The 23,290-nt window shown below is 52.1% G+C and overlaps 1 protein-coding gene across 18 annotated transcripts in view; it reads right to left on the reverse strand.

Moving 5' to 3' along the window:
* Cacna1g (calcium voltage-gated channel subunit alpha1 G) overlaps positions 1–23,290 on the reverse strand; it is a 67,469-nt gene that overhangs the window by 32,629 nt on the left and 11,550 nt on the right. For 16 of the 18 annotated variants that reach the window (XM_031354622.1, XM_031354620.1, XM_031354618.1 and 13 more), the window contains exons 6-13: positions 22,386–22,686; positions 22,140–22,232; positions 19,342–20,125; positions 17,003–17,379; positions 3,159–3,310; positions 2,291–2,476; positions 2,084–2,198; positions 1,849–2,004 (exon numbers count right to left, since the gene is read on the reverse strand). In XM_031354622.1, coding sequence (XP_031210482.1) covers positions 1,849–2,004; positions 2,084–2,198; positions 2,291–2,476; positions 3,159–3,310; positions 17,003–17,379; positions 19,342–20,125; positions 22,140–22,232; positions 22,386–22,686 — 2,164 coding nt within the window. The remainder of the gene's footprint in view (positions 1–1,848; positions 2,005–2,083; positions 2,199–2,290; positions 2,477–3,158; positions 3,311–17,002; positions 17,380–19,341; positions 20,126–22,139; positions 22,233–22,385; positions 22,687–23,290) is intronic. The other 2 variants (XM_031354623.1, XM_031354609.1) reach the window with 1 other exon arrangement.

The following is a 23,290-nucleotide window of genomic DNA, read 5'->3' on the forward strand; positions in this document are numbered from 1 at the left end:
TTGTCTTATTCATAGAAACAAAATAGTATTTTAGGCCATCACAATCCCCAAACGGGACCGTGAGGCTTACTGAAACCCCACAGTGGTAAGGACAGTGGAACCCCATGGGGCTAATGACACCCCACACAGGACAGTGCAGCAGCTGGTCCAGCCCCTCAGGGCCACAGCTTCAGCCCACCCATGCAGGAGGTTCGACCTTAAAATCCTTTCTCTATTGCATGTTGTACCTAAAGCAATCCAGCCCTTGAAGACACCCAGGCCCTCGGTGACACTCTCCAGCAAGGACACTTACATTATAAAGGGTTAGGAAAGGATCTCCCGTGAGCCCTTGTCTATCCTTCCCATGCTGGGAAAGCTCTCAGGCCCCCAGCAGGGCCAGGGTGACCAGGCCAGACGTAAGGGCCTGGCAGCTCTGTTCCCACACTCAGACATTGCTGCTGCCTAGCAACCAGGACAGCTCAGCGGCACTCAATTTAACAAGGTGTTTGTGAAAGCCGGTTAGTGGGAAAGGGGCTATCTACACTGGACGCCCCTAGGTCCGCCATGGTAGCTAGATAAGGGATTATAGGTTCAGGAGCTTTCCGCTTCCCCTCGGGAACTTATTTATTATTTATTTTTGCCTGAGAGTAAACTCAGCCATCACAAATTGCCTTTGGAAGGGGCTGAAGAGACCCATCCCCACTCAGCTCTTCACTTCAGCAGGCAGCTAGCAACTAAGTGCTAATCATGAGGCTCTTGGGAAAATCCTCTGGTGCCTTTCACCTTTTCAGGACCAAGGGGAACCTCAAAAAGGTGTCCTGTTGCAAGGTGAGTGCCAACAACCCTCTGCCATTGAGAGAGTCCCACCCATCCCCTAAAGCCCCCCCCCCCACTGCAGCCACCCAGCAGGGAGGAAATGTGATAATGGATGACTATACAATTAAAATGGAAGCTGAGACAGGCCAGTGAGGGGCAGATTCTTCTGCAGCCACTAGTGCCCAACACCACCCCCACCCCCAGCCCAACCCGGCCCAGGGGGAACAGCCCTCCCTTGCAAGGCTGGGAAGAAGTCGGAAAATAGATTTTTGTTTTTCCACCGTGTGCTGGGTATTTATAGACAAGGCCGCAGCGGGAGTTTCCATCCGGGTCACCCAGCGAGAACTGGACCAAGAGCTTCTCTGGGCCCAACCTGGTGCATTTCTAGGTTGGGTCAACCTGCCCTGTTTGAGGTGCTGGGATGACGGGAGTTTAGGTGGGAAGGCAGGCAGAGCTGAAGGACAAGGAGGTAGGATGTGGGGACAGAAAGTGTGCCCTGGCACAGCCGGGGCAGGATCAATGTGAATCAATATTAATTGATGACGCTGCCTGTGACGGAGGTGATGGAGTCTGGGGCTGGAAATAGGACTCTCATCTCTGCCATGCTTGCAGCTAATTGGGCTCATTTCTCACCCTGGGCAGCTCAGCCCTGCCTGGGGCCCTGGTGGCATCTTCATCGGCTCAGCCTGCTCTCAGATGACTTGCGCGCACATACTTCCTACATCCCTCAGCCCAGATGGGTCCTCCCCAGATATCCCACAAAAACCCATGCTCTAGGGTCCAGCTACATAGGTCCTCTAATTTGGCTTGTTTTTCTGGGAAAGGGCCTAGCTGACTGAAAGGGAATCTTATAAGCTGCCAACTTATAACCCACACAGCTTTCTCACCCCTGATGAAGGGTTTCGTGAGGCTGAGCATCTCCCACCCCAGGCCCACCCTGGCTCCGTCCAATGGTCACTGCTTGCGAGATCTTTCAGGCTTCATAGTCAGCAGTGGAGGGAAGATGAGGCAGGCATACCTCAGTAGGGTGAGAGAGACAGGACAGGGGGTTACCTCTGCCTGGAAGCCCTCCACGAGAATGGCGACAAGCAGGTTAAAAAGCACGTAGTTGCCGAAAGTCATGAGGGCGATGAAGTAAAGAGCAGCCCAAGATGATGTGGAGGCCATGCCATTGTAAAGGACTTTATTCCAGTCTTCCTGAGTCAGGATCTGCGGGCAGGGGACAGGAATCAGGACTTGGCTGGACACCCAACTTCCCCGACTCACTCCTGCCCTGTGACCCTCAAACCTGAAAGACAGTGACGATGGCCCAGAGCAGGGAGTCAAAATTCTTCCGGTCTGGCAGCGTGTCCCCATCCCGTTCAGATGCGAACTTGCAACCAAAGAGATGCATGCCCAGGATGCTGGAGACACAGGGAGTTGCAGCAGGGTCAGGGTCCTGTGATCCTGTCCCCTAGCCCCACCTAACCCCAGTCCTGGCCAGCCGTGTGCTCACCTGAAGATGAAGATGAAGAGCATGAGCAGCATGCAGAAGGTGGCCACATTGTCCATGGTCTTCATGAGCACCACGAGCTGCCGCTGCAGTGCCGGCAGGAAGCGAACCAGCTTCAGCACCCGCATCAGGCGGAAGGTCCGCAGCACCGACAGGCCACCTCCCTGCTGGCCCACAATCTCCCACACACTGTGGGAGGCAGGCAGCCTGAGTCCCTGCACTCATTAGTTATCCCCGACTTCCCTTTCTGAGGACCTATGGGCGACATCTGAGACCCAACTGCCCAGTCCGGCTTGGAGAAGGGTCATGCACAGCCCTTCTAGCTTCAAAGGGACTGAGAATCCAGGTGACAGCTCCAGTTCCTTCGACCCTCCACTCCCGGCCAGAGATCATCACACCCTGGCAGCCGGCAGCTCTCTCCCTAAATCCTGCCATAGCTAGAGCATCAAGTTATGGAATATTTGCTTTGTTCTCTTCTAATGAAATCTAAAGCCAATTCCAGAAACCAATAAAGGAGTTTTGGCCCTGGGCCGGGATGGGGTGGGGGGTGGAATTCTTTCCAGATCTTGGAAACCCTAAAGTAAGTTGCTGGGCATCTGACTCTGTTTCCAAGCACTTTGCAAGAGGGGAAGCTGTCTGTACCTCTTCCTCCAACTCCACTTGAGAGCCAGATCTCCAATCCTCACCCACCCCAGGCTTGGGTAGGGTTGAGGACGGGAGGTAGATGCAGGGAAGGCAGATGGAAAAGGGGCCCAGGCTCTTAGGAGAGCAAGGTGAGGCCCAGCGAGAAGATAAAGGGATGGAAGCCATGTCTCTCACTCAAAGCCATCCCTGCACTCCTTCACACAGAAGCAGGAAGGGGCAGTCCTACCTGATGACCACAATGACGCCATCAAAGATGTTGTAGGGATTCTTGATGTAGCCAAAGGGACCGTATACGAGCAGCTTCAGCAACATCTCCAAGGCGAAGAGGCTGGTGAAGACGATGTTGCTGATTTCCAGGGCGTTGGTGAGCTCCTCGGGCTAGAGGACAGCGGGGTATGTAGCAGCAGACGCACCCCCAAGCCCCACATCCCAGTCATCCTGAACATGGGGCCCCAGGGAAAGGAGGTGCAGAAATGGCAACCTTAGGGAGTATCTAGAAAGAAAGGCACTCAAAGACAGCCATCTGAGAAAAGGACACAAGGACTCCAAGGCTGGATCTCTCAGGTCCCGAGACTATGGATTTCTTTAGGGGCGTCTGTGTAAATTCCACTGTTTCTCCTGGGAGGCCTAAGACTTTTCAGTCCCTGTACTGAGGCCCAGGCCACCGAGGGAACGCTAACTGAAGTCAGAGGGCTATGGCCAAAGCTTTGCATGCACACCCAGCCCTGTAGCTCCATACAGCCATATAGATACTACAGCTACTCCACGTGCTCCACAGCTACTCCATGCACCTGACAGTCCACTTCAAATATCAAAGGCTATGCTTGTTTCCTCCCAGACACCCTGCAAATGTACACACTCCTGGGCACCTATGTGTTAATAAGCAGGAGGGCGAGCCCCAGAATGCAGATGCATCTGCGGCTTGTGCCTGATGGTATCTGAACTAATCCTTAGCCCGTCCTGTCACTCTGCCATTCTCTGACCTTCAGTAAGATTCCCAACTTCTCCGGCCAACTGTAAAACACCGGAGGTAATTCCTTTTATGTTCCTACCCAAGGTCTGGGATGGGAGCAGAGATGCATCCTAGCGAGGCCCTCGGAAGAACAGATGACAAAAGCCATCTCATCTGTTTGTTCCAGCTCACTAGTCTCCTCCCTCCAGTACGAAGTGCCTGCTGTATGCCTAGCAATGTACCAGGCATTGAAAGAGCTGTAAAAACACGCCTCCCAAGAGCCCCGTGTCTAGCTAGAAACAAGTTGTATACTCGCTAAACAGCTGAATAACCACAAGGGACCTTAGAACCTGCCTTGGTGCCAAAATAAATGATCCAGACAGAAAGTGTGGAAGTTCAGGACAAGAAGATGAAGGGGGTGGGGGATGATGCTGAGAAAGGCTGGAGAGAGAGAGAGAGAGAGAGAGAGAGAGAGAGAGAGAGAGAGAGAGAGAGCACTTGTAATGAACTCTGAAGGATGAATGGGTCTCCCAGGAGAGCCCTGGGGAGGGAGGGATGGGTAAGAAAGAGGAGCTAGGATTCTGGATGGGGGAGAAGGGAGATGCGTATACTGGCTGAGGGCTGGAGTGCAGGTAGGGATGTATGTGGTAAGCTCAAAGGAGTCACTGCCCACCTGGACAAGCAAACTATAACCTGGAAGCCCAAGGTACATAATAGCTGCCCAAGAAGCTGAGTTAAAAGAAACAGCCAAATGAGGCTCTTGTTCCATCAGGCAGACACCTCCTCCTGTTTACCCAGATGACTCGTCTGGCTGTCCAAGTGTGGAGCCAGGTCCTGGGAGCAACCAAATGTATCCTAATGGCTCCAATCTGTGTGATCAGGCGGGGTTGTGGGGGAGGTTAGAGAGCTGGAAGGGAAAGACCTCTCACTAGTGGGCTGGGACACTTGGTGGGTTGGGGGAAATCACAGTAGATACACTCTGAACTCATGATGGGGTTCTCCCTAAAGGCAGGTCTGGAGGTCTGAGAGCCAGCTAAGCAGCAACTGGGGGAACTCTTTTGGTTCTCCATTGCTCTGGCAGATCTTGAGCAAGTATTTGATTCACAAGCTCTAAGCAGAGGCACAAGAGGATGCTACTACCAGATCTAGTTAATAGGGCCAAGCCGAGACAGGACCTTTAGCCCCTCCAGTATTGGCACAGTGCAGAAGGCAGGGAAGAGGCCATTGTAAGTGCAGATAAAGCCCAGGGCTCAGGCTTCCTCTGACCCTACTCTGCACTCCAAAATCCAGTTACCAAGGAGCCATTGTCAGGGAGCCTGCCCCACTTACACAGCTCCCTTACCCAGGCTTCCATCCTGGGCTCTGAGCACACAGCTACTGTGCCTCACTGGTCACTGGCCCTTAGTAGGCTTCTCCTGTCAGTCACCTAAAAACCTTCCTCTGCCTATGCTACAGGGGAGCAGAAAACGCTAGAGATAGTAGGAATGTGTTCTAAGGCAGAAGGCAGGAAGAACCAGAGAAGGAGCCCAATTTCACATCTCCCTGACCCCAATAACACAAAGCAATGAGGATTCAGATCAAAGCCACCGAGATAGCAAGGGACCTGTGAAACCAGACATCTGATGGACACGGCATGTGACACATCTAGAGACTCGTGGACTTGTGTATAAGCATAAGCCAACATGAGAACGACATGGGGCACACTTACAACCGGTGGACTTTAAGTCACAGCAAGAATACAAGCTGGGTATCTCCAATCAAAAACCCCAGATCCCAAATCTGCAACTTTTGAGTAGCCACGTGATGCCCAGAGTGGACATTCCCGCCTGACCCATGTGATAGGTCATAGTCAAAACAAGTGTACTAGCTAGGCATGGTGGTAAATGCCATCAATGCTAGTACACAGAGGCAGGGGCAGGGGCAGGGGCAGAGGCAGAGGCGGGTAGATTCGAGGCCAGCCTGATCTACATAGTCTGTGTCAGGCTAGTCAGGACTACACAATAAGTCCTTGTTACAAAAACAAAACCACAAAATGAGACAAAAACCAAAGCACAAGTATACTAAAAATATTACATAATTTCTAAACCGGTCCGTGTGTGTAAGGAGTATATATGAACCATCAATGAACTCAGACACAGACCCCTGCCTAAAGTATCTTATTATGCACATAGAAATATTCCCAAATCTAAAACAGTTCTGGTCTCAATATTAAGTGAATATAAGACAATTCAATCTGTACTTCAAAAAAAAAAAGACAATTCAATTTGTACTACTATGAATCTAGATGTACCAACCTTTTTGCAAGCAGCTGAAAGCATAGCAGCTTTCAAGAACTTTTTTGAGAATTAACAAAAAAATGGGGGGGTCTCCCTATGCAACCCAGGTTGGCCTTGAACTAACAAACCTCCATCCTCAGTCTCTTGTGTGCTGGGCTAGCATATCCTACCAGTACCACCTCATTGATATGGGTTTGCTTCAACAGTGGTCCCTAACGGAACAGCTACTGTGTGTACACAGTTTTCATTCAGCAGGAAGTTATCCTTGGAGCCCTAGGAAATCTGCATAGGAAATAGCCTAGGGGAACGTACAAACGCAGCTTATCAGTACATAGCAAAGGGCTCAGGGAGAAGGCAGGTGCAGGTGCAGGGAACACCTGGTGGGCTGTACCATTGATCTTACCAGAGGGAGAGGCAGAAAAGGCTGAGGACCCCACCCCACTCTGCCCAGAGGCTTTGGAGAAGCTAGGGTGCCTGGTGTAGGTAGATTGTGGACAAGGCACTTTGTCTCAGCCTTGCTACACATAAGGGCTAGCTAGGCCTCTGTTTCTTCCAGAACAAAATATTCCATCCCTGGTGATCCATGGAAGAAGAAGAGGAGGTGGAGGCAGAGGAGGAGGAAGAGGAGAAGATGAAGAAAGGGAGAAGGAGGAGGAGGAGGAGAAGGAAGAGGAGAAGAGGAGGAAGAGGAGGAGGAGGAAGAAGAGGAGGAGAAGGAGGAGGAGGAGGAGAAGGAGAAGGAGGAAGAGGAAGAGGAAGGAGAAGAAGGAGAAGGAGAAGGGGAAGGGGAAGGGGAAGGGGAAAAGGAAGAAGAAGAAGAAGAAGAAGAAGAAGAAGAAGAAGAAGAAGAAGAAGAAGAAGAAGAAGAAGAAGAAACTCTTTCTCATTTTTTCCCCAGAAAGCCAAATCCGTCAAAGTTACTAAATCAGAGGCTGAGAATGTTTTGCCAACACAGGACAACACAGGGACACAATCTTAGTAACAAGGTTGCCCTAGGGACTACAGCCGCAATTCTGACCACTCAAACGGGCAGAGGTGGAGACGTGTTCTACTATAACCCAACACTGTGCCAGTGGACTAAGGACCTCCCAGAGGTCATGTCCTCTCTACTCAAAACCTCTCTACTCAACTCTTGTTCAACCAAACAAGGGATGGAGGGACAGGAGATGGCTTGGAGAAACTGAGGCTTGGGACCTGTGGGAACTTGATGGAGGGTACATGGCTTCTTTGGAGAGGGCCTTGAGCACACTTCTCAGGATACCACTCAGGGCACACACAGCCCCTGTGACAGGGTTCCACATTCTAGACGCCGCCCCCCCCCCCCCCCCCCCCCCCCCCCGGCCCAGCCCCCAATTGACTTCCTGGCTTCAAATCCCCTTTCTCAGGTCTCTGGCTAGGTACTTACTGCCATTCCTAGATGTCAGGGCCCAGTAGATACATGTGTGAGAGGCGACTGGCAGTCTGAGCCTCTGCCCCTGAGGCCCAGGTCTCTGCTCTGTGCTGATGCTAGCTGTAGCTCTTCCTTCCTCATCTCCCAACCTGTCCTCCTCTTCATCATCACTTTGTAGCAGCTATAACCCTAGGTCAGCTGCCTGCTACTCTAACATCTCCCTTGACTGTGCTCTCTGTGGACAGAACACTCTTGATATAAAAGTGGGACTCAGCCCGAAGACAGTAGGCCTGCCAGCTCTGAGTCTGACTACCTATGTGACCTTGGGCACGTCCTTCAGCAGCTTGGACCTTCTGGGACCTCTTGTGTTAGACAGAGAGCTACCACCTTGTGAGAGGACAATGCTACAGAACTGGGAAGTTCAAGCCTGTGAAGAGTTGAACCTCAAGCCCAGGCTCACGTGAACCTGTGGGAGCAGACAACTCTTAAAACGTGACAGGGCAGACCATCTGCAAGCTACAGCTCAGCAGGAGAAAAACCTAGGATCATCATGGAGCTGCAAGCCAGCTTCAGTCAATGGGCCAGAGCGGGCGGGGACACTGGGGAAGAGTAGCCATGGAAAACACCCCCATCTGTGTGCAGCAGTAGCACAAGGGGCAGAGGAAGGAGTGTGCGTGCGTGCGTGCGTGCGTGCGTGTGTGTGTGTGTGTGTGCGTGCGTGTTTGGGTGGGTGTGGAAGATTATACTCGAGACCCAAAACCTAGTGAGTGAGATGATAAAGAATGAGGCTATGGGGACCCCAGGGAGAGTGGCCTCCAGCCACAACTGAAGCTAGACCAGCATTGGCCCACAACACTGCCATTGATACTTCTGAAGGGAGGGAGAAGATGTGCAGGGCTGTGTATTAAGGAGATTAATCTGGCTGCAGGGGTGGCAGCATGCAGATGGCTTGGAGGGGAGATGAAGACCAATTAAGAGATACTGCAGCTGTCCCAGCAGGAGGCCCGAGAGCCAGTTCTGACAGACAGTGATGTGCTTTTCCCAGGGAAAGGTGGAGAAGCCAGAGCAGAGCTAAGAGGAGGCTGGGTCAAGCCACTCCAGGCTTCCTGTGTCCCATGCCCCATCTCCTCAGCCCCTGGCAGCTCCACCAATCCTAAAAGATTCCGTTCACCAATTCGGACTCCTCAGCTAACTTCAGTCCTGCATTGGCTGTTCTTAATTCATGCGCCCAGGAGCTGGGGGCTAAGCAGGCTGCAGGGGTAGATGGGGGACCCTGAGTGAGGAGAAGGCAAGTATTCCAAAGGGTGTGAGAAGCCAGGGAGACAGGGGAGTGGTTAAGGAATTCTCAAGCAATCTCGCAGGCTACATACAGATTATGGCTTTGCCCCCCCAGCCCTTCTCAGGCTCTCTGCACCCCTTGCTCCCCAGCATCCTCATTGTACTTCCCCCTGTGCCCCTTAACTATCAATGGAGCCGGCAGCTAGCCGTATCTTCCCCACTGTCTCTCCAGCTACTAGAAGTTTCCCAAGTGAATACAAGCTAGGTAGGCTTAGCCTTGCCCGTGCTGGCTCAGCTTCAAGCTAGACAGCCCAGGCCCCTGCCACTTAAAATTCTGGAGCCTCGAGCCTGGCATGCTGGCCCATGCCTATAATCTCAGTACTTAGGAAGTAGAGGGATAAAGAGCTCAAGGTCATTGTCAGAGACAGTTACATTTTCAGTGCTAGGCCAGCCCAGGCTACAAGGTAACCCATCTTTTACCAAAAAAGAAGGAAAGAAAGAAAGAGGTCTGGGGGGGGGGGGGGGGGGGGCTGAGAATGGAGAGTGCTTGCCCAGGGTGTGTGGATCCTGGGTGTTTGATCCTCAGCACATGACACGTGGCAATAGACACCTGTAATCCCAGTCCTCAAGAGGTCTTGAGGCAGGAGTATTGTTACAAATTTGAGGCCAGCCTGAGTTATACAGTGAGTTTAGGCCAGCCTGGGCTACATAATGAGACTCTCAACAAGGAAGGAAAAGGGATGGGAAGGAAGAGAGCAGGAAATGAGGGAGGGAGGGGGACTCTGTTCTGCTCCTCACCCTCCTGGCCAACCTCTGGCTATTGAAGGCCACTCTCATGCTATGGACTTCAGAAGACTCCTGCTGAACCGGTCAGGTCCCCGGGTCAGGTGAGTCCCGGCGTTCCTGCTGAGTGGAATGGTCAGTGTCATGAACAAGGCTGTGCTGACCAAACAGTCCACGCCTGCTGGGCAATCCCAGGGTTGTTCTATGCCTGACCCACAGTTTCCTGTTCCCATGTGGATCTTCATGTCTGTCCCAAACTTGGCCACCCTTCGGTTCCTTCCTATCCTTGACCTGCACCTTCATCTCCCTCCCTCCTCCACCTGCACTAGGATCCCCTCTATCAGTGGGCCCCATCATTTCTCATAAGTCTAAGGAACTCTCTGCACATTTCACCTACAAGCTCTGGCCCCACCTCTCAAGGGTCTTTCTAGTCCTTCTGGCAGTAATTGCCTTGGCAGCACCCAGCCAGGACTGGGCCCTCCTGCCCTGCACCTAGCTTCCTTTGTCTTAGGCAGCCATCTCCTGTCTCTTTAGTGTGTGTGTGTGTGTGGGGGGGTCCCTCTCCATCAGTCTCCTTCCCTTCAGCCAATTTTTATAGAGTTCATTCTAGGCCCATACCCTCCCTTGCCATGCTTCCTCCACCATCGCCTCACTCCCAACCCTCCAGCTGTCACTGGAGTGTAGAGGACACTAACCAAGCACCCTCCAACTCCCTGGCTCCTCGCGCGGACAACCAGTGCCTGCCTGATATCCCTCTCCGCATGGCTCGAAGCCATCTCAAACTCAACACATCCAAAACAAACCCTTCACCTTCTCTTCGAACACGTGCCTTCCCCCTCTCCCACTCCACCGCGCCTGGAGACTCTTGTCTTGGGACCTCAGAGTTATCTGGGAGTCATGCTTGCTTGTCATCCATCCCGACAGTCAGGTGCCAGAGCTCAAGACCCAGCCAGTAGGATTGCAGACCTGTCCTGTCCACCTTTGTTCTCTTCTACCCAGGCCCTTGGCATGAGGCTCTCCTAGCCTGTCATCTGAGTGATAGAGCTCCCTTCCCCTCCCCCACCGGGCCCGCACCTACTGGCAGCCCAGGCTCCCTTGGAGTCCTTGTCATATCCCTGTCACTCTTGTCTTGATCACCTTGTGCCTATATGCCACCCAGTACATTTCCAAGCTAGGCCAGTTGGGCTGGCTGGCCCCTCATCCTGCCCCTTTCTGATACCACCTCTCTCACCTGTTGTGGAGGTGCGAGCTCTTCTCCTTGTCCCCTGGAGTTCAGCTCCTGGTATTGGGCATGAACTGACATTGCAAGGGTCTTTCTAGTCCTTCTGGCAGTAATTGCCTTGGCAGCACCCAGCCAGGACTGGCCCCTCCTGCCCTGCACCTAGCTTCCTTTGTCTTAGGCAGCCATCTCCTGTCTCTTTAGTGTGTGTGTGGGTCCCTCTCCATCAGTCTCCTTCCCTTCAGCCAATGTATTATAGAGCCCATGCCCTCCCCTTGCCGTGCTCCCTCCACCATCACCTCACTCCCTACCCTCCAGCTGATATCCCTCTCCGCATGGCCTGAAGCCATCTCAAACTCAACACATCCAAAACAAATCCTTCACCTTCTCTTCGAACATGCGCCTTCCCCCTCTCCCACTCCACCGCGCCTGGAGACTCTTGTCTTGGGACCTCAGAGTTATCTGGGAGTCGTGCTTGCAGGTCATCCATCCCGACAGTCAGAGTTCAGCTCCTGGTATTGGGCATGAACTGACAGAACAAGGGCATACTCTGCCTGGGTGTTCTGGCTCTGTCTCACCCTCTGACATTCTAGAATTCTCCCAATGGGCTGTGCTCAAGATGTGCACCCATGAGGAACTGGGGAGGCCTAGAGCCAGAGGATCCCTGAGAGGACACAAGCACCCCTCAGCCTAGTAGCTCCAGAATGGTACCTTCTCACTCCCCTCATCCAAGATCCCTTGAAAATACGGAGCAGGTTAGTCATTAAAAAATGTTCACCCAACGTCTTGCCAGGCTGACAGTCCCTAGCCCACTATCTGGAGACCAAAGGCCAGACCCAGTTAAAGGCACCCACGAAGCTGTGCTCTCATATGCCACATTTGGAATAACTATGTGGCGTGTGTGTGTCTGAAAAGTGTTCCCCAGCTTTCAACAGAGCTAAAAAGGAGTGTGACCCCCTTCAAAAGTCCAGGAATGCTACATGTGGGCTCCACCCCCATCTCACCATCACTTCCCTTACTGTGAACCAATCTCCATCACTTATAAATAGAAACCTTCTCTGGACATACATCTTCAGTGACAAGATGGGTCCAGACACTGATGACAAGCAGGACTGTTCCTATCCTGTCCTCTCTTGGCCTAAAAGGCCAACTACCCCAGACTTCTGTTCTTCTTCAACTTCTCCAGCCTCTCTATGCTTCCATCTTGCCCCTTAAACAAAACATTAGCCCCTGCCCTTACTGGGACTCATAACCAAGATGGAATAATTAGCCTATGACTCCAAGACCCCAAAGCATAGAGAGGCCCCAGATGGGACAATGGACATGGGGCCACTTTGTTTTAGAAAGATAAGAGTGGCCCCCCATGCACATCTTTTCAAGGTCCTGCTCCCCCCTCCCCTGGAAGCCAGGGGTTATCCTTGCTCTCCCCTCTCCTATCTCTGTTATAGAGTCTGAAGATTCATCAACCTGTGGGCTCTCTCCAGCCCCTTCCTTTGTCTCCAGGAACAAAAAGAAAGCATGAAGCAACCCCTCCTGTCTTTTTCACCTTTACTCCATCATGACTTCCAGGAAGCTTTTGATGAAACACAAACCTGCCCTTAAAAAAAAAAAATCTTTGCTGGACTGAAGAGATGGCTCAGTGGGTAAGAGCATCGACTGCTCTTCCAAAGGTCCTGAGTTCAAATACCAGCAATCGCATGGTGTGGTTCACAACCACCCTTAATGAGATCTGAAGTTACAATGTGCTTATCTATAATAATAAATAAATCTTAAAAAATAAATCTTTGCTAAGAACTTATCAACATAAGCCAGACCCCTTCCCGTGCCTCTAAGGATCTGGCCTGACTTCTTCACCAACTAATGTCTTGCCAGTTGTTCATCCAGCCCATATCTAGTGATTCACTCATTCTGAACGCCGCCTGCATTTAGTGTCCTCGATGCAGCTTTAGATTACACTGGGCACCCAGACTCAGCTCAGAGGCCATCCCTTCCCTACTCCACATGGCTACGGTGGGAGCATTTACCCCATGGAAACTGGCCAATTAGGTTGGGCTTGTTTGTTTCTGGAGAGCCAGAAACCTAGGATCTAGGAGGGCATGCTAGGCAAGCACTTAACTCCAGAGCTATATTCTCAACTCTCCTTTACTTAAAAAAAAATTTTTTTTTTTGAAGACTAGAGAGACATCTCAGTAGTTAAGAGCACTTACTGCTCTTGCAAAGGCACAGGTTGGTTCCTAGCCCCCACATGGCAGGGCAAAATTGTCTGTAACTCCAGTTCCAAGAGATCTTCTGACCTCCATGCGCCCCTGAGCATACATGGTACACAAATACCCACCCAACCACACACATATACATAATAATATAAAATAAAATAACTAAATACTTAATTTTGTTGTTGGTGTTGTTGTTACAGAATCTCAGTAAGTAGACCAGGCTAGTTTTGAACCTTCAATCTTCCTGCTTCAGCTGGGATGGCCAGCACCATTAGGTCTGGCTTATTTTGCTTTATCGAGGGCAACTTGTTAAACATTTATTATCGCTATTGTGTAAACCCAACTCTATCACAAAGGATGTGGGATGGATGGATGGATGGATGGATGGATGGATGGGTAGATGGATGAATTGGTGGATGGATAGATGGAGAGATGGAGAGATGGATGGATGGATGGGTGGATGAGTGGGTGGGTGGTGGATGGATGGGTAGGTCGTGGGAGGATGAATGGATGGATGGGTGGATGGGGGTTCAGTAGGTGGATGGATGGAATAGAATGGGATGAATGGATTAATAGGTAGATGTATGGATTAGTAGGTGGGAGGATGGATGGATGGATGGATGGATAGATGGATGTGGACGGTTGGATGGATGGATAAGTGAGTTAGTGAATGGATGAATGGGTGGATGGATGAGTGAGTTGGTGGGTGGATGGATGGAATAGAATGGGATGAATGGATAAATAGGTGGATGGATGGATTGGTAGGTGGGAGGATGGATGGATGGATGGATGGATGGATGGATGGGGGTGGATGGTTGGATGGATGGATGAGTGAGTTGGTGGGTGGATGGATGGAATAGAATGGGATGAATGGATGAATAGGTGGATGGATGGATTGGTAGGTGGGAGGATGGATGGATGGATGGATGGATGGATGGATGGATGGGTGGGGATGGATGGTTGGATGGATGGATGAGTGAGTTGGTGGGTGGATGGATGGATGGAATAAAATGGGAGAGATAGATGGATAATTCACCATTCTGTACTCCCTGCACCACCCCCCCTGGTGGTGAGAACAGAGTGCTTTGCTCATCTTATAGTCACAATGTCATTTCTCTTGCTCAGGGCCTCCTCTTGTGTCCTTGTCCCTCTCACTAATCTTTCTGGCTTTTGCACCAGTACTGCTGGCTAGTGGTTAAGGGGTAGGGGAATCAGAAGAGAGTGGTGATGTGAACAAGGCCCTAGCCTTGAGGGTCTGGGGGTATAACAAGATGAAGTCCCCTTACTGAGAGGTAGGTAGGTGGAGGGGAGAGGCACCATCTCCAGCAACAAAACTGAACAACAAACAGAATAAACAGCAGTGGGAGCTTGGGGAGTGGGAGGACTGGGACTGAGATCACCAACCCCTTCTCCAGGGCTCCCCAAGCTGATCAATACCAGAATTGATGGATATAATCGCTTCGTTGGGAGTCCTGTGGGGAAAGCAGGAGCCTGGGGCCCAAGAGCCTCTGTGGAGCCTGCCTTCCAGTCAGCTCCACTTCCCCTGCACTCAGCTCCATCTGAGTCCTGTGTTCCCCCTCCCTGCCCCATCCTTTGCATCTGACCCTCTGTCTCTGTCTTCAGTGTCCTCTCTGTCTCCCTCTGTCTCTCTCTGTCTCTCTCTCTCTGTCTCTCTCTCTCTGTCTCTCTCTGTCTCTCTCTCTGTCTCTCTCTCTCTCCCTGTCTCTCTCTCTCTCTCTCTCTCTCCATCCCCTCGTTTTCTTTCCCCTCCTCCCTGGGTCTCCAGTTCGCCCTCTTTGCATCTGCTCCATTCCCGTTTCCCCTCTAAGCCCCTCTGTGTCTCTCAGCCCTGCCGGTCCGTCCTCACCCTCCTTCCCAGCACCCCCTTCAGCCTGCTCAGGGGCCCAGATGGCGGGACATTCACGCCACAGTGCCTGCAAGCACAGGACCATGGCAGCTTCTGGAGTTTTATGACACCCTCCCTATCCTCTGAGCTTGCCAGGCGGCAACCAGTCATCTGCCCAGCCTGCTGGGGACTCCCACTCACACCCATGGGGCCTTCAGCAACCAGGTTCTAGGACAAACTTATCCCCTACAGCAGATGCTGCCAGCTTAGAATGAGGGCTTCCTATTACTGAGGGTTAAGGGGGAGCTAGGGTTGTCTCCTCTTTCCTTGGGAACGTGGCTAAGGAGATGCTGGAAGCACTTCAACTAATGGCTTTTCTTTCCTTTTCAAAGGGGCATCCTTCTTGACATCTAACTGAAAGCCCTCTTGCTGCAGCTTCATCTGCCTTCAGCCTGTCTGACTCAGCTTCTTCCCATTGCAATCAAAGCCTCCACCAGCAGCATCTGGCCAGGCAGGGACTGTTAGCTGCATTCCCCCCTCCCCCAGGGGACGGGGACGGCATCAAACATGTGTTCCCTTGGGAGAGAGGGACTTAAAACCAGTGCTGAGTGGAACAGAGGTGGTGGCAGTTCAGGCTAGGGGATCCAAGGAGGTAGAGGTTAGGGGTTTCCGTCTCTTGAATCACAGAAGAGGAAAATGCTGTCCCCTCCCTCCCCCAGCCACCTGGCAGAAAGGAGCACCTCTCTGCGGGAGGCTGGCAGAGCCGGTGTGTGCATACATGCCCACGCCCCACGCGGCCCAGACACAACACGCCCACCCAGTGCCATGCATGGCCACCCGTTGGCGCTACAGCCGGTGTGTGGTTCCACACACACACCTCGCTGACACTGGGGAAGAAGAGTGCAAGGCATAGCTGTTCCATACTGGGTTATTCAAGCAAGAGAGAATGGAGCTAATGGATGTGAAAAATGAGGGGCGAGCTTGAGCAGACAGGGAAGTTCAAAGAAGAGACAGATGCTCATGACATTTCCAGGGCAGAGGTCGGTGGGGTGAGAGTACCGGGGGCTCCAAACCCTCTGAAAAGTGAACATTTTGTTGGCTTCACACCCTACCCCCAACCACCCCACCACTCAGCCCATACTGGTTGAGACACTCCTCCACTCCCGCGCCACTGTCAACAAGCTCTCAATGCCTCTGTGTCAGCATGGGGAATCTGGCAGGAGGGGTGCACATGCTCACTTCCAAAGCAGAAAAGGTGAGATTCTGATGGTCAATTCTCTCCCTGTTACCTCAGGGTGACAAAGACTTCTCAGCTAAACAGCCTAAGAGACAATAACACAGAAGGACCCACATGCAGCACCACTGGCCAACTTCTGCAGACAGCCCCGCGTATGTGCGCAGCCCGGCAGGGTTCCCCCTCCCACCCACCCCCAACCACCTGTGACTTGACCACACATTCCACCTGCACAGCTCAGAGGTAGCTTCTCTCAGCCCAGGCTCTGTAAGCTGGCAGCCATCAACCTACAGAACAAGCTTCCCTCTTCCACATGACAGTCCTCCAAATATTTGAAGACAGCTCACCGTCCCTGCTGAGCCTCCTCTTCTCCTGACTAAACACCCTCCTCCTTGGAGCAGCTCCTCAGACTCACTGATTTCAAGCTGCCTGGCTAGAGCCACCCTGGTTTATAGCAAGGTTCTGACCTGAGGCCAAGCCAAAACTGCCTCGCCTGCTGCACCCTGATATTCTCCCAAGCACAGGCACTCAATACCATCAACCAATCACCCTCTCTCCTTACTGAGATAACACATCCTTTGCCTGCCTTGCCTTCTCCAAGAGAAGAGACCAAGAGACCCAAGTCTTCTGGCGACTTGTTATCCCATGCGCTCATTACGTATGCACATAAGGCCTCTCTCTTCTGAGAAGCCTTCCCAGACAGGACATATCTGTACCTGCCTGGGCAACCTAATTCAGAAAGCGAATAATCATCATTGTGCTCACCCTCTAGAGACCCCACCCATCACTCATCTCTCCATCCCCTTCTCCCAGCCACAACAAGGAACCAACCCTAGGGAAGAAGCAGTTGTCCAGAGCCAGCCTGGGCTGCATCCCTACCTGCTCGTGGTACTCGATGCCCATGCTGAGTGTATTGACCAGGATAGCGATCATGATTCCCCGGCCAAAGTATTTGCTATCTACGATCTTCCGGAATGTGTCACAGATCAGCCTCCAGAAGGCCAACACAGAACCAGGCTCTGCATCTGGGCCCGGGCTCCGCCGTCGCCGGCTGTGGGGATCTCGGAGGTCACTGTGCTGAGCGTCCTGTGTGAACTCATACACTGCCTCACTGTCTGAGTCGGGTATTTCATGGTCAGCGGACTCTGGCTCCCCTGCTCCTGTCCGGGCACAGTAGGGACAACTGTCTGGCCCACAGGCTCCACTGTCTGCCTTGGAGCAAGGGCTGGAGATTTTGCAGGAGCTATGGCAGGCTCCTGGAACAAAAGAGTAGGTGTTAGAGGCTCATGGGGAGTTCCCCATCCTAGGAGGATGTAGACCCTACAGGAGGGAGGTTGGGGCTCCAGAGATAGGTGTGCTAAGCACTTAAGGAATGGGTCGTTACTGAATAACAAAATACCCCAATGTCAATAGCACCCTATTGATGGTCACTTCTAAGAATCCTAAGATTGAGATAGAGAGGCAGCCACATGTCCTCTGTGGTCCTGTACAGCTCCTATGTCTTAGGAGCTTCCTGCCAGGAACCTAGACCATCTCTACCCCTCCCTGTAGTGTAGGTCTACACCCACACAGTGCTGAGTAGCATTTCCCAGGGGATCTTTGGGACCCACCCACACATGCACACGTCTTATCACACATCATACCAGACACACATACGCACCTACTACATGCACATACTGTGCACATGTGTAGTGGGCACGTGCTATTTGTACACCATGACAAACATATACCAAACATGTATACCCAAACACATTTGTGCCATCCAATGTTATTATACCAGACCCACGCACATATGGGCATATGCACACACCAGGAAGGAGCACCATACCCAAATCCATGTAAATCAGACACTTGTACCCTCATATACACATACACACATGGAGTCCCCTGCTTCCTTCATGCACATTAGCACACATACATATACCAAGTGTGTTCTGGATACACTCAGGGACATGCCCCAAGGCATGCCCTGTCCATCTAAGTCCTATTTTGGTCACAGAATATAAGAAATGAGTGCTAGCCGAGCAGTGGTGGTGCATGTCTTTAATCCCAGCACTTGGGATGCAGAGGCAGGTGGATTTCTGAGTTCGAGGCCAGCCTGGTCTACAAAGTGAGTTCCACGACAGGCAGGGCTACACAGAGAAACCCTGTCTCGAAAAACAACAAACAAACAAACAAACAAAAAAATGAGTGGCACCTCTGAGACCACACTGTTAAAGTAAGTATGAGGAGGTCCTTGGCTCAGGGCCTGACCCCTAGTAGGCACAAAATGACATGCCCCCTCTGGAATGCATCTGTATAGCACAGGACATCAGTAAGCTCCCACAGTAGTGATGGTCTCAATCCCACCTACTATACAGTGCAAAGTGGAAGCCTGTGCGTGGGATGTGACCGGCCCACAAACCCAGAGCAGGCAGTGGGAGAGCTAGCATAAGAACCTTTCACTCTGTGTTCTGTGGTGACATTTTCTGGTCTCAGGGGACATCTCACTTATCCCATAACTTTCTGTCACCACATCCTCCCTGAAACACAAAGCCCCAGGCTGTGTCTGCATGGGTAACCCACCCACAAGCGGCAAGCATCACTACCCCCCCTCAGGTCACTGAAGTTCTACCCACAAAGCCTGGCTGCTTTCAGCACTGACTGCTTCTGCTCCAGGTCTCTCTGTTTACAGCAGTCACCTTGTGAGGCACCAAACTGCCACAGTCACACACCATCTCCCACCCCATTGAGCCTTGGGACAAAAAGGACACAGAGTGGGCTGCAGAGTCAGGTGGTCTTGAGGTCACACTCGCCGACATTCCTAGCCACCTTGGGCCTCTTGTGCGTACAACACGAGTGCCTGTAAGCTTATTACCAACCTGTCCAGAGGACTCAAGAAGATCTTGCCTGCCAAGCATGTGACAGGCACTCCATGGGGCAGCAGTGGTTAGATGCTATGGCCAGAGGCACAGAGTGCAGCCCATGGTAGGGGTATGCATGTGTGACAGCTCTCATGATTCCTAATATATACAATAATCATGATTCCCATTTGAACGGATGAAATAAGCAGGGCTCAAAAGAAGTAACAGGATTGGTCAAAAGATGTCAGGGCTACAAGAGGCAGCGTGAGAACCTGGAAACTACGCCCGGGGCCCTGGGTCCTCAGACTCCTAGTCTTGCAAATTACCACCCAGCCTCCAAATGTGGGGTCCCGGCACACCCACCCACACTCTCACCCGTACTCTGTGTCTCCAGGAGCTTGTGCATGGAGCTGAAGGGCCCAGGTGGGATGTTGAAGCTGGTGAGGGTGGGGGGCCCAGGGCTGGGGGCCACCTCCACTAGTGCCTTATCCTTCAGCATCTCTGGTGGAGGGCTGGTATGCACAGTGGGGTATACCTTCCCACTACCCACAGTCCTGCCAGATGCTTCCGATGGGGACCGGGGAGGGGGCGCCTGGCAACGGACTGGCTCCAAGTGGCAGTCAGCATGGTAGAAGCTGTGTACAGACTCCGCACCCCTCGGAGGGCCCCCAGAGGGAGTGGGGGTAGAAGGTGGTGGTAGCATGAGCCGGCGGGACCCATTGGCATCCCTGTCCTGGATCTCTGGGCTGGCCCGGGGAACTCTGAGTGTCCCATTACCCAGGTGGTAGTGGTGATGGTGGTGGTGATGGTGGTGTACCAGGTGGTGGACAGACAGACGACGGTGAGAACGAGAGCAGCTGCCACTGGGCTGGGGCTCCTGCCCACCACGGGCCACTGGCCTGCTGAGTAACCCAGCCCGCACGCCTACAGCCCTAGAGACCTGGGCCAGCCTGCGGGCTGCTTTGCGGAGGATGTACACCAGGTACTTGAGAAGTTCCTCATAGCAGCTGCCTGGCTCAGAGAAGCTTGCCAGGGTGCTAGCATTGGACAGGAATCGTACGCGCTGCTCCCGCATCAGCTGACTCTCCCGCTGCTTGGTCTCGGAGAACTGCGTGGCAATCACCACCAGGCACAGGTTGATCATGAAGAAGGAGCCCACCTGCAGGGGTGGGGACAGAAAGAGGAGATGTCCTGAAGAAAAGCGAAGCTCCAGGCCAGCTGCCACAATCAATGGAGTCTTTAGGGGCCAAGGGTGGGGTTTGCAACAGTTCAGGCCTTATCCCATTACTGCTGCGTACTTTGTAGGTATCCCTCCAGTTCCCACTTGTATCCACCCTTGCATCATAACCTTGGGTAAGACCCTTAACTGCGGGATGTCAGTATCCCCCATCTGAAAAGACTGAACCCCCCCCCCCCCAGCCTCAGGAACCTATCCTTCTGTCTTGCCCATCCTTCCCCAGTCTCCAGTTCTATGCCTCAGTTTCCCTAGGATCCTGGGTAACCTATTGTTTAGACAACAACCCTAAATGTTGGAAATAAATATTTGTGCTAACGAAGCGGACTTTTTTTTTCCCTCCCCTAGCTCATGTCCTAGTAATTATGATAATTAGCTTCACTAGTGTGATTCCAGTGAGCTGTTTGGGAAGAATTTTCAGGAGGTGTGTGGGAGGGTGGAAACTAGGCCCCTGATGTCCTTGTCTGCCCCTCCCCCACCCAAGCACTCCTGAGGACGGCAACAATTTATCAAATGAAGAACAATTTACTTGCCTGAAGTACCTGCTTTACCCTGTGGTAGTGGCCAGGGATGGTACAGGTCCCCAGCCAAGCTTTGCTCCAAGCCTGGTCATTCTTTCATACCAGAAAATTCCCTGGTAGCCTAGAGAATTGCCTTTTCTCAGAGCCTACAGGCTGTCTCTTTCCCCAGGAGTAGCCTTACTCTGTCCTCAGCTCTCCAAAGCTTGTCTCAGGCCCCGAATGATCTTAACTTCGTCTTTTGTTTTGCTTTGTTTTTTCGAGAGAGAGTTTCTCTGTATAGCCCTGGGTGTCCTGGAACTCATTCTGTAGACCAGGCTGGCCTCGAACTCAGAAATCTGCCTGCCTCCGCCTCCTAAGTGCTGGGATTAGAGGTATGTGCCACCACTGCCTGGCCTTAATTTTGTTCTTAATGTCTTTCTCTCAGTACCTCACCCTCCACCTGGCTCTGCATTGGCCTCTTGGTGACATGGATTTGGAGTTGGTAACCTGGAGCTAACATCTCAACTACAACCCCAACATCCGACATAATCTTGGACCAGTGGCCAACCCGCTAGAGCTCTGAGTTCTCTTAGAAGCTAAAGTCCTTGAAGCATCCATCTCACAGGAGTGTGTAAGGAAGAACAGCCACACCAGGGTTGACAGCCCTTCCTGGTAAGACTGATCCACACCTTAGACAAGGCACATGGTGGGGACAGATAAATGAGGGAAAGTGGTTTTCCTTGCTTGAAAAACGAAGGTGGCAATGAGATCATGGTGAGGGTGAAAACGCCCCGTTCCCAGGAAGTGCAGAGAGCAGTGGCTGGCACACAGTAAGTGCTCAATAACTATCAGCTATAAGTGGTAGCCATGAGAGCATCTACTATGACTGGTAGTGATTAAAATGATTAAACGATGCTGCTTTGGCCGGTCTTCTGCCTTCATAAAGCTCTGGAATTTCAGAGCTGGAAGGAATGAGCGATCTCTTAGTATTTCTCAATACTGATTGGAATTTGGGGTGCATGATTCTTTGCTTGTAAGCGTTTCAGGATGTCGGACGTCTTTCTCTTTTCCAACCGAATACTGTCAGTGCTCTCCCGGGGCTCACAAAGTCAGAACTATACTTGGCCATTTCTGAGCACCCCTAATGAACACATTGTGGGTTCAGAGCACTCCCACTTCACCAGTGAAGAACCTGAAGCCGTTAGTGGAGATGGAGCCTCAAAGAGGATGGCTTACAAAAGGTCCTATTAGTGGCAGGTAGTGGAGTCTGGCTTTTGGTCTTGGATTTCTCCTGATTCCCCCGTTATCCTTCCCACAGTGTGGCAGATGCTACCACCACCCCTATGGGACTTGAGAGCTAAGAACTTCCCACCTATTCTCTGCCTCCACCTGTGTCCCCACGATGCCCCACTCCCATGAAGGCTGGAGGAGTCACTCACGATGATGAGAAGAATGAAGTAGATGAAGTTGTAGAAGGAGTGGGCATCCATCACAAAGTACATGATGTCGACCCAGCCCTCCAGTGTGATGACCTGTGGAGGCAAGAGAGATGGCTGACTCTGGCTGGCATCACTAAAGCCACCTCCCGTTTCTTCGGCCACCCTAACCCCGAGGATGAGCACTCCCAAGTTGTGCAGTATCCTGTGACTGTTCTGGGAAACATCCCAGGGCCCATGTGGCCCCACCTGGAAGATGGCGATCCAGGCATAGCCAATGTTGTCAAAGTTGATGGCGCCTTTGAAGGGGTTGTGCTCGCCTGCAGAGCAGTTGGTATAGTACTGGTTCCAGTTGACACAGGTGGTATTGCTGGAACTGTTATAGGCCTCATAGTCAAGGCCGCAGGGTGGGCCACCACCGCCTTCCCCGCGCAGTGTGGGCACACTCCTGCAGGATCGCATGCCGTTCTCCCGAGGCTGAGAGCAGATGAAGGGACTCTCATCCTCATTCTCTGTCTGGTAGTAAGGCTCCAGGTCCACGCTTAGGGGGCTGCAGGGGGAGGGGGAGACAGAGATAAGGCTGGGGAGTAGGGTCCTCCTCCGAGAAGCCAAGGAAGAAAAAGCTGTTGTGGGTGCACCGAGGCACACAGAGGGTAGGCCAGACCTACCATGGGAGAGGGGATTGGGCAGAGCAGGGGCTTGTGGGTAGGGAGGATAGAAAGACTTGCTCAGGAACTCGAGTCCAGAGGTCCACAATTCTAGGGAGGTGGGTTTCCAACTTTGTTGCAAGTCAAGACCACAGGGGAGTTTTTTTTCCACCCACCCCTTCTTCTTTGTCAAGTAGTCTCATGTATCTATAGGCTGGCCTCAAACTTTATACAGCCAAATGGTTGCGAATTTCTGGTCCTTCTGTCTTTGTCTCCTGAGTTCTGGGACTATAGAATGACAACACCCAGTTTACTCAGTGCAGGGGATCAAACTTAGGGCTTCATGTGTAGGGTAAGCACCTTACCAACTGAGCTATATCCCCAGCCCTCAAGGAGACTGCTGGGGATGGATATATACATATACATATATATGTATATATACCAGGCTGGCCTCGAACTCAGATATCCACCTGTCTCTGCCTCCCAAGTGCTGAGATTAAAGGCATG

The sequence above is a fragment of the Mastomys coucha genome, unplaced genomic scaffold (assembly GCF_008632895.1).
Source record: "Mastomys coucha isolate ucsf_1 unplaced genomic scaffold, UCSF_Mcou_1 pScaffold5, whole genome shotgun sequence".
Taxonomy (NCBI): Eukaryota; Metazoa; Chordata; class Mammalia; order Rodentia; family Muridae; genus Mastomys; species Mastomys coucha.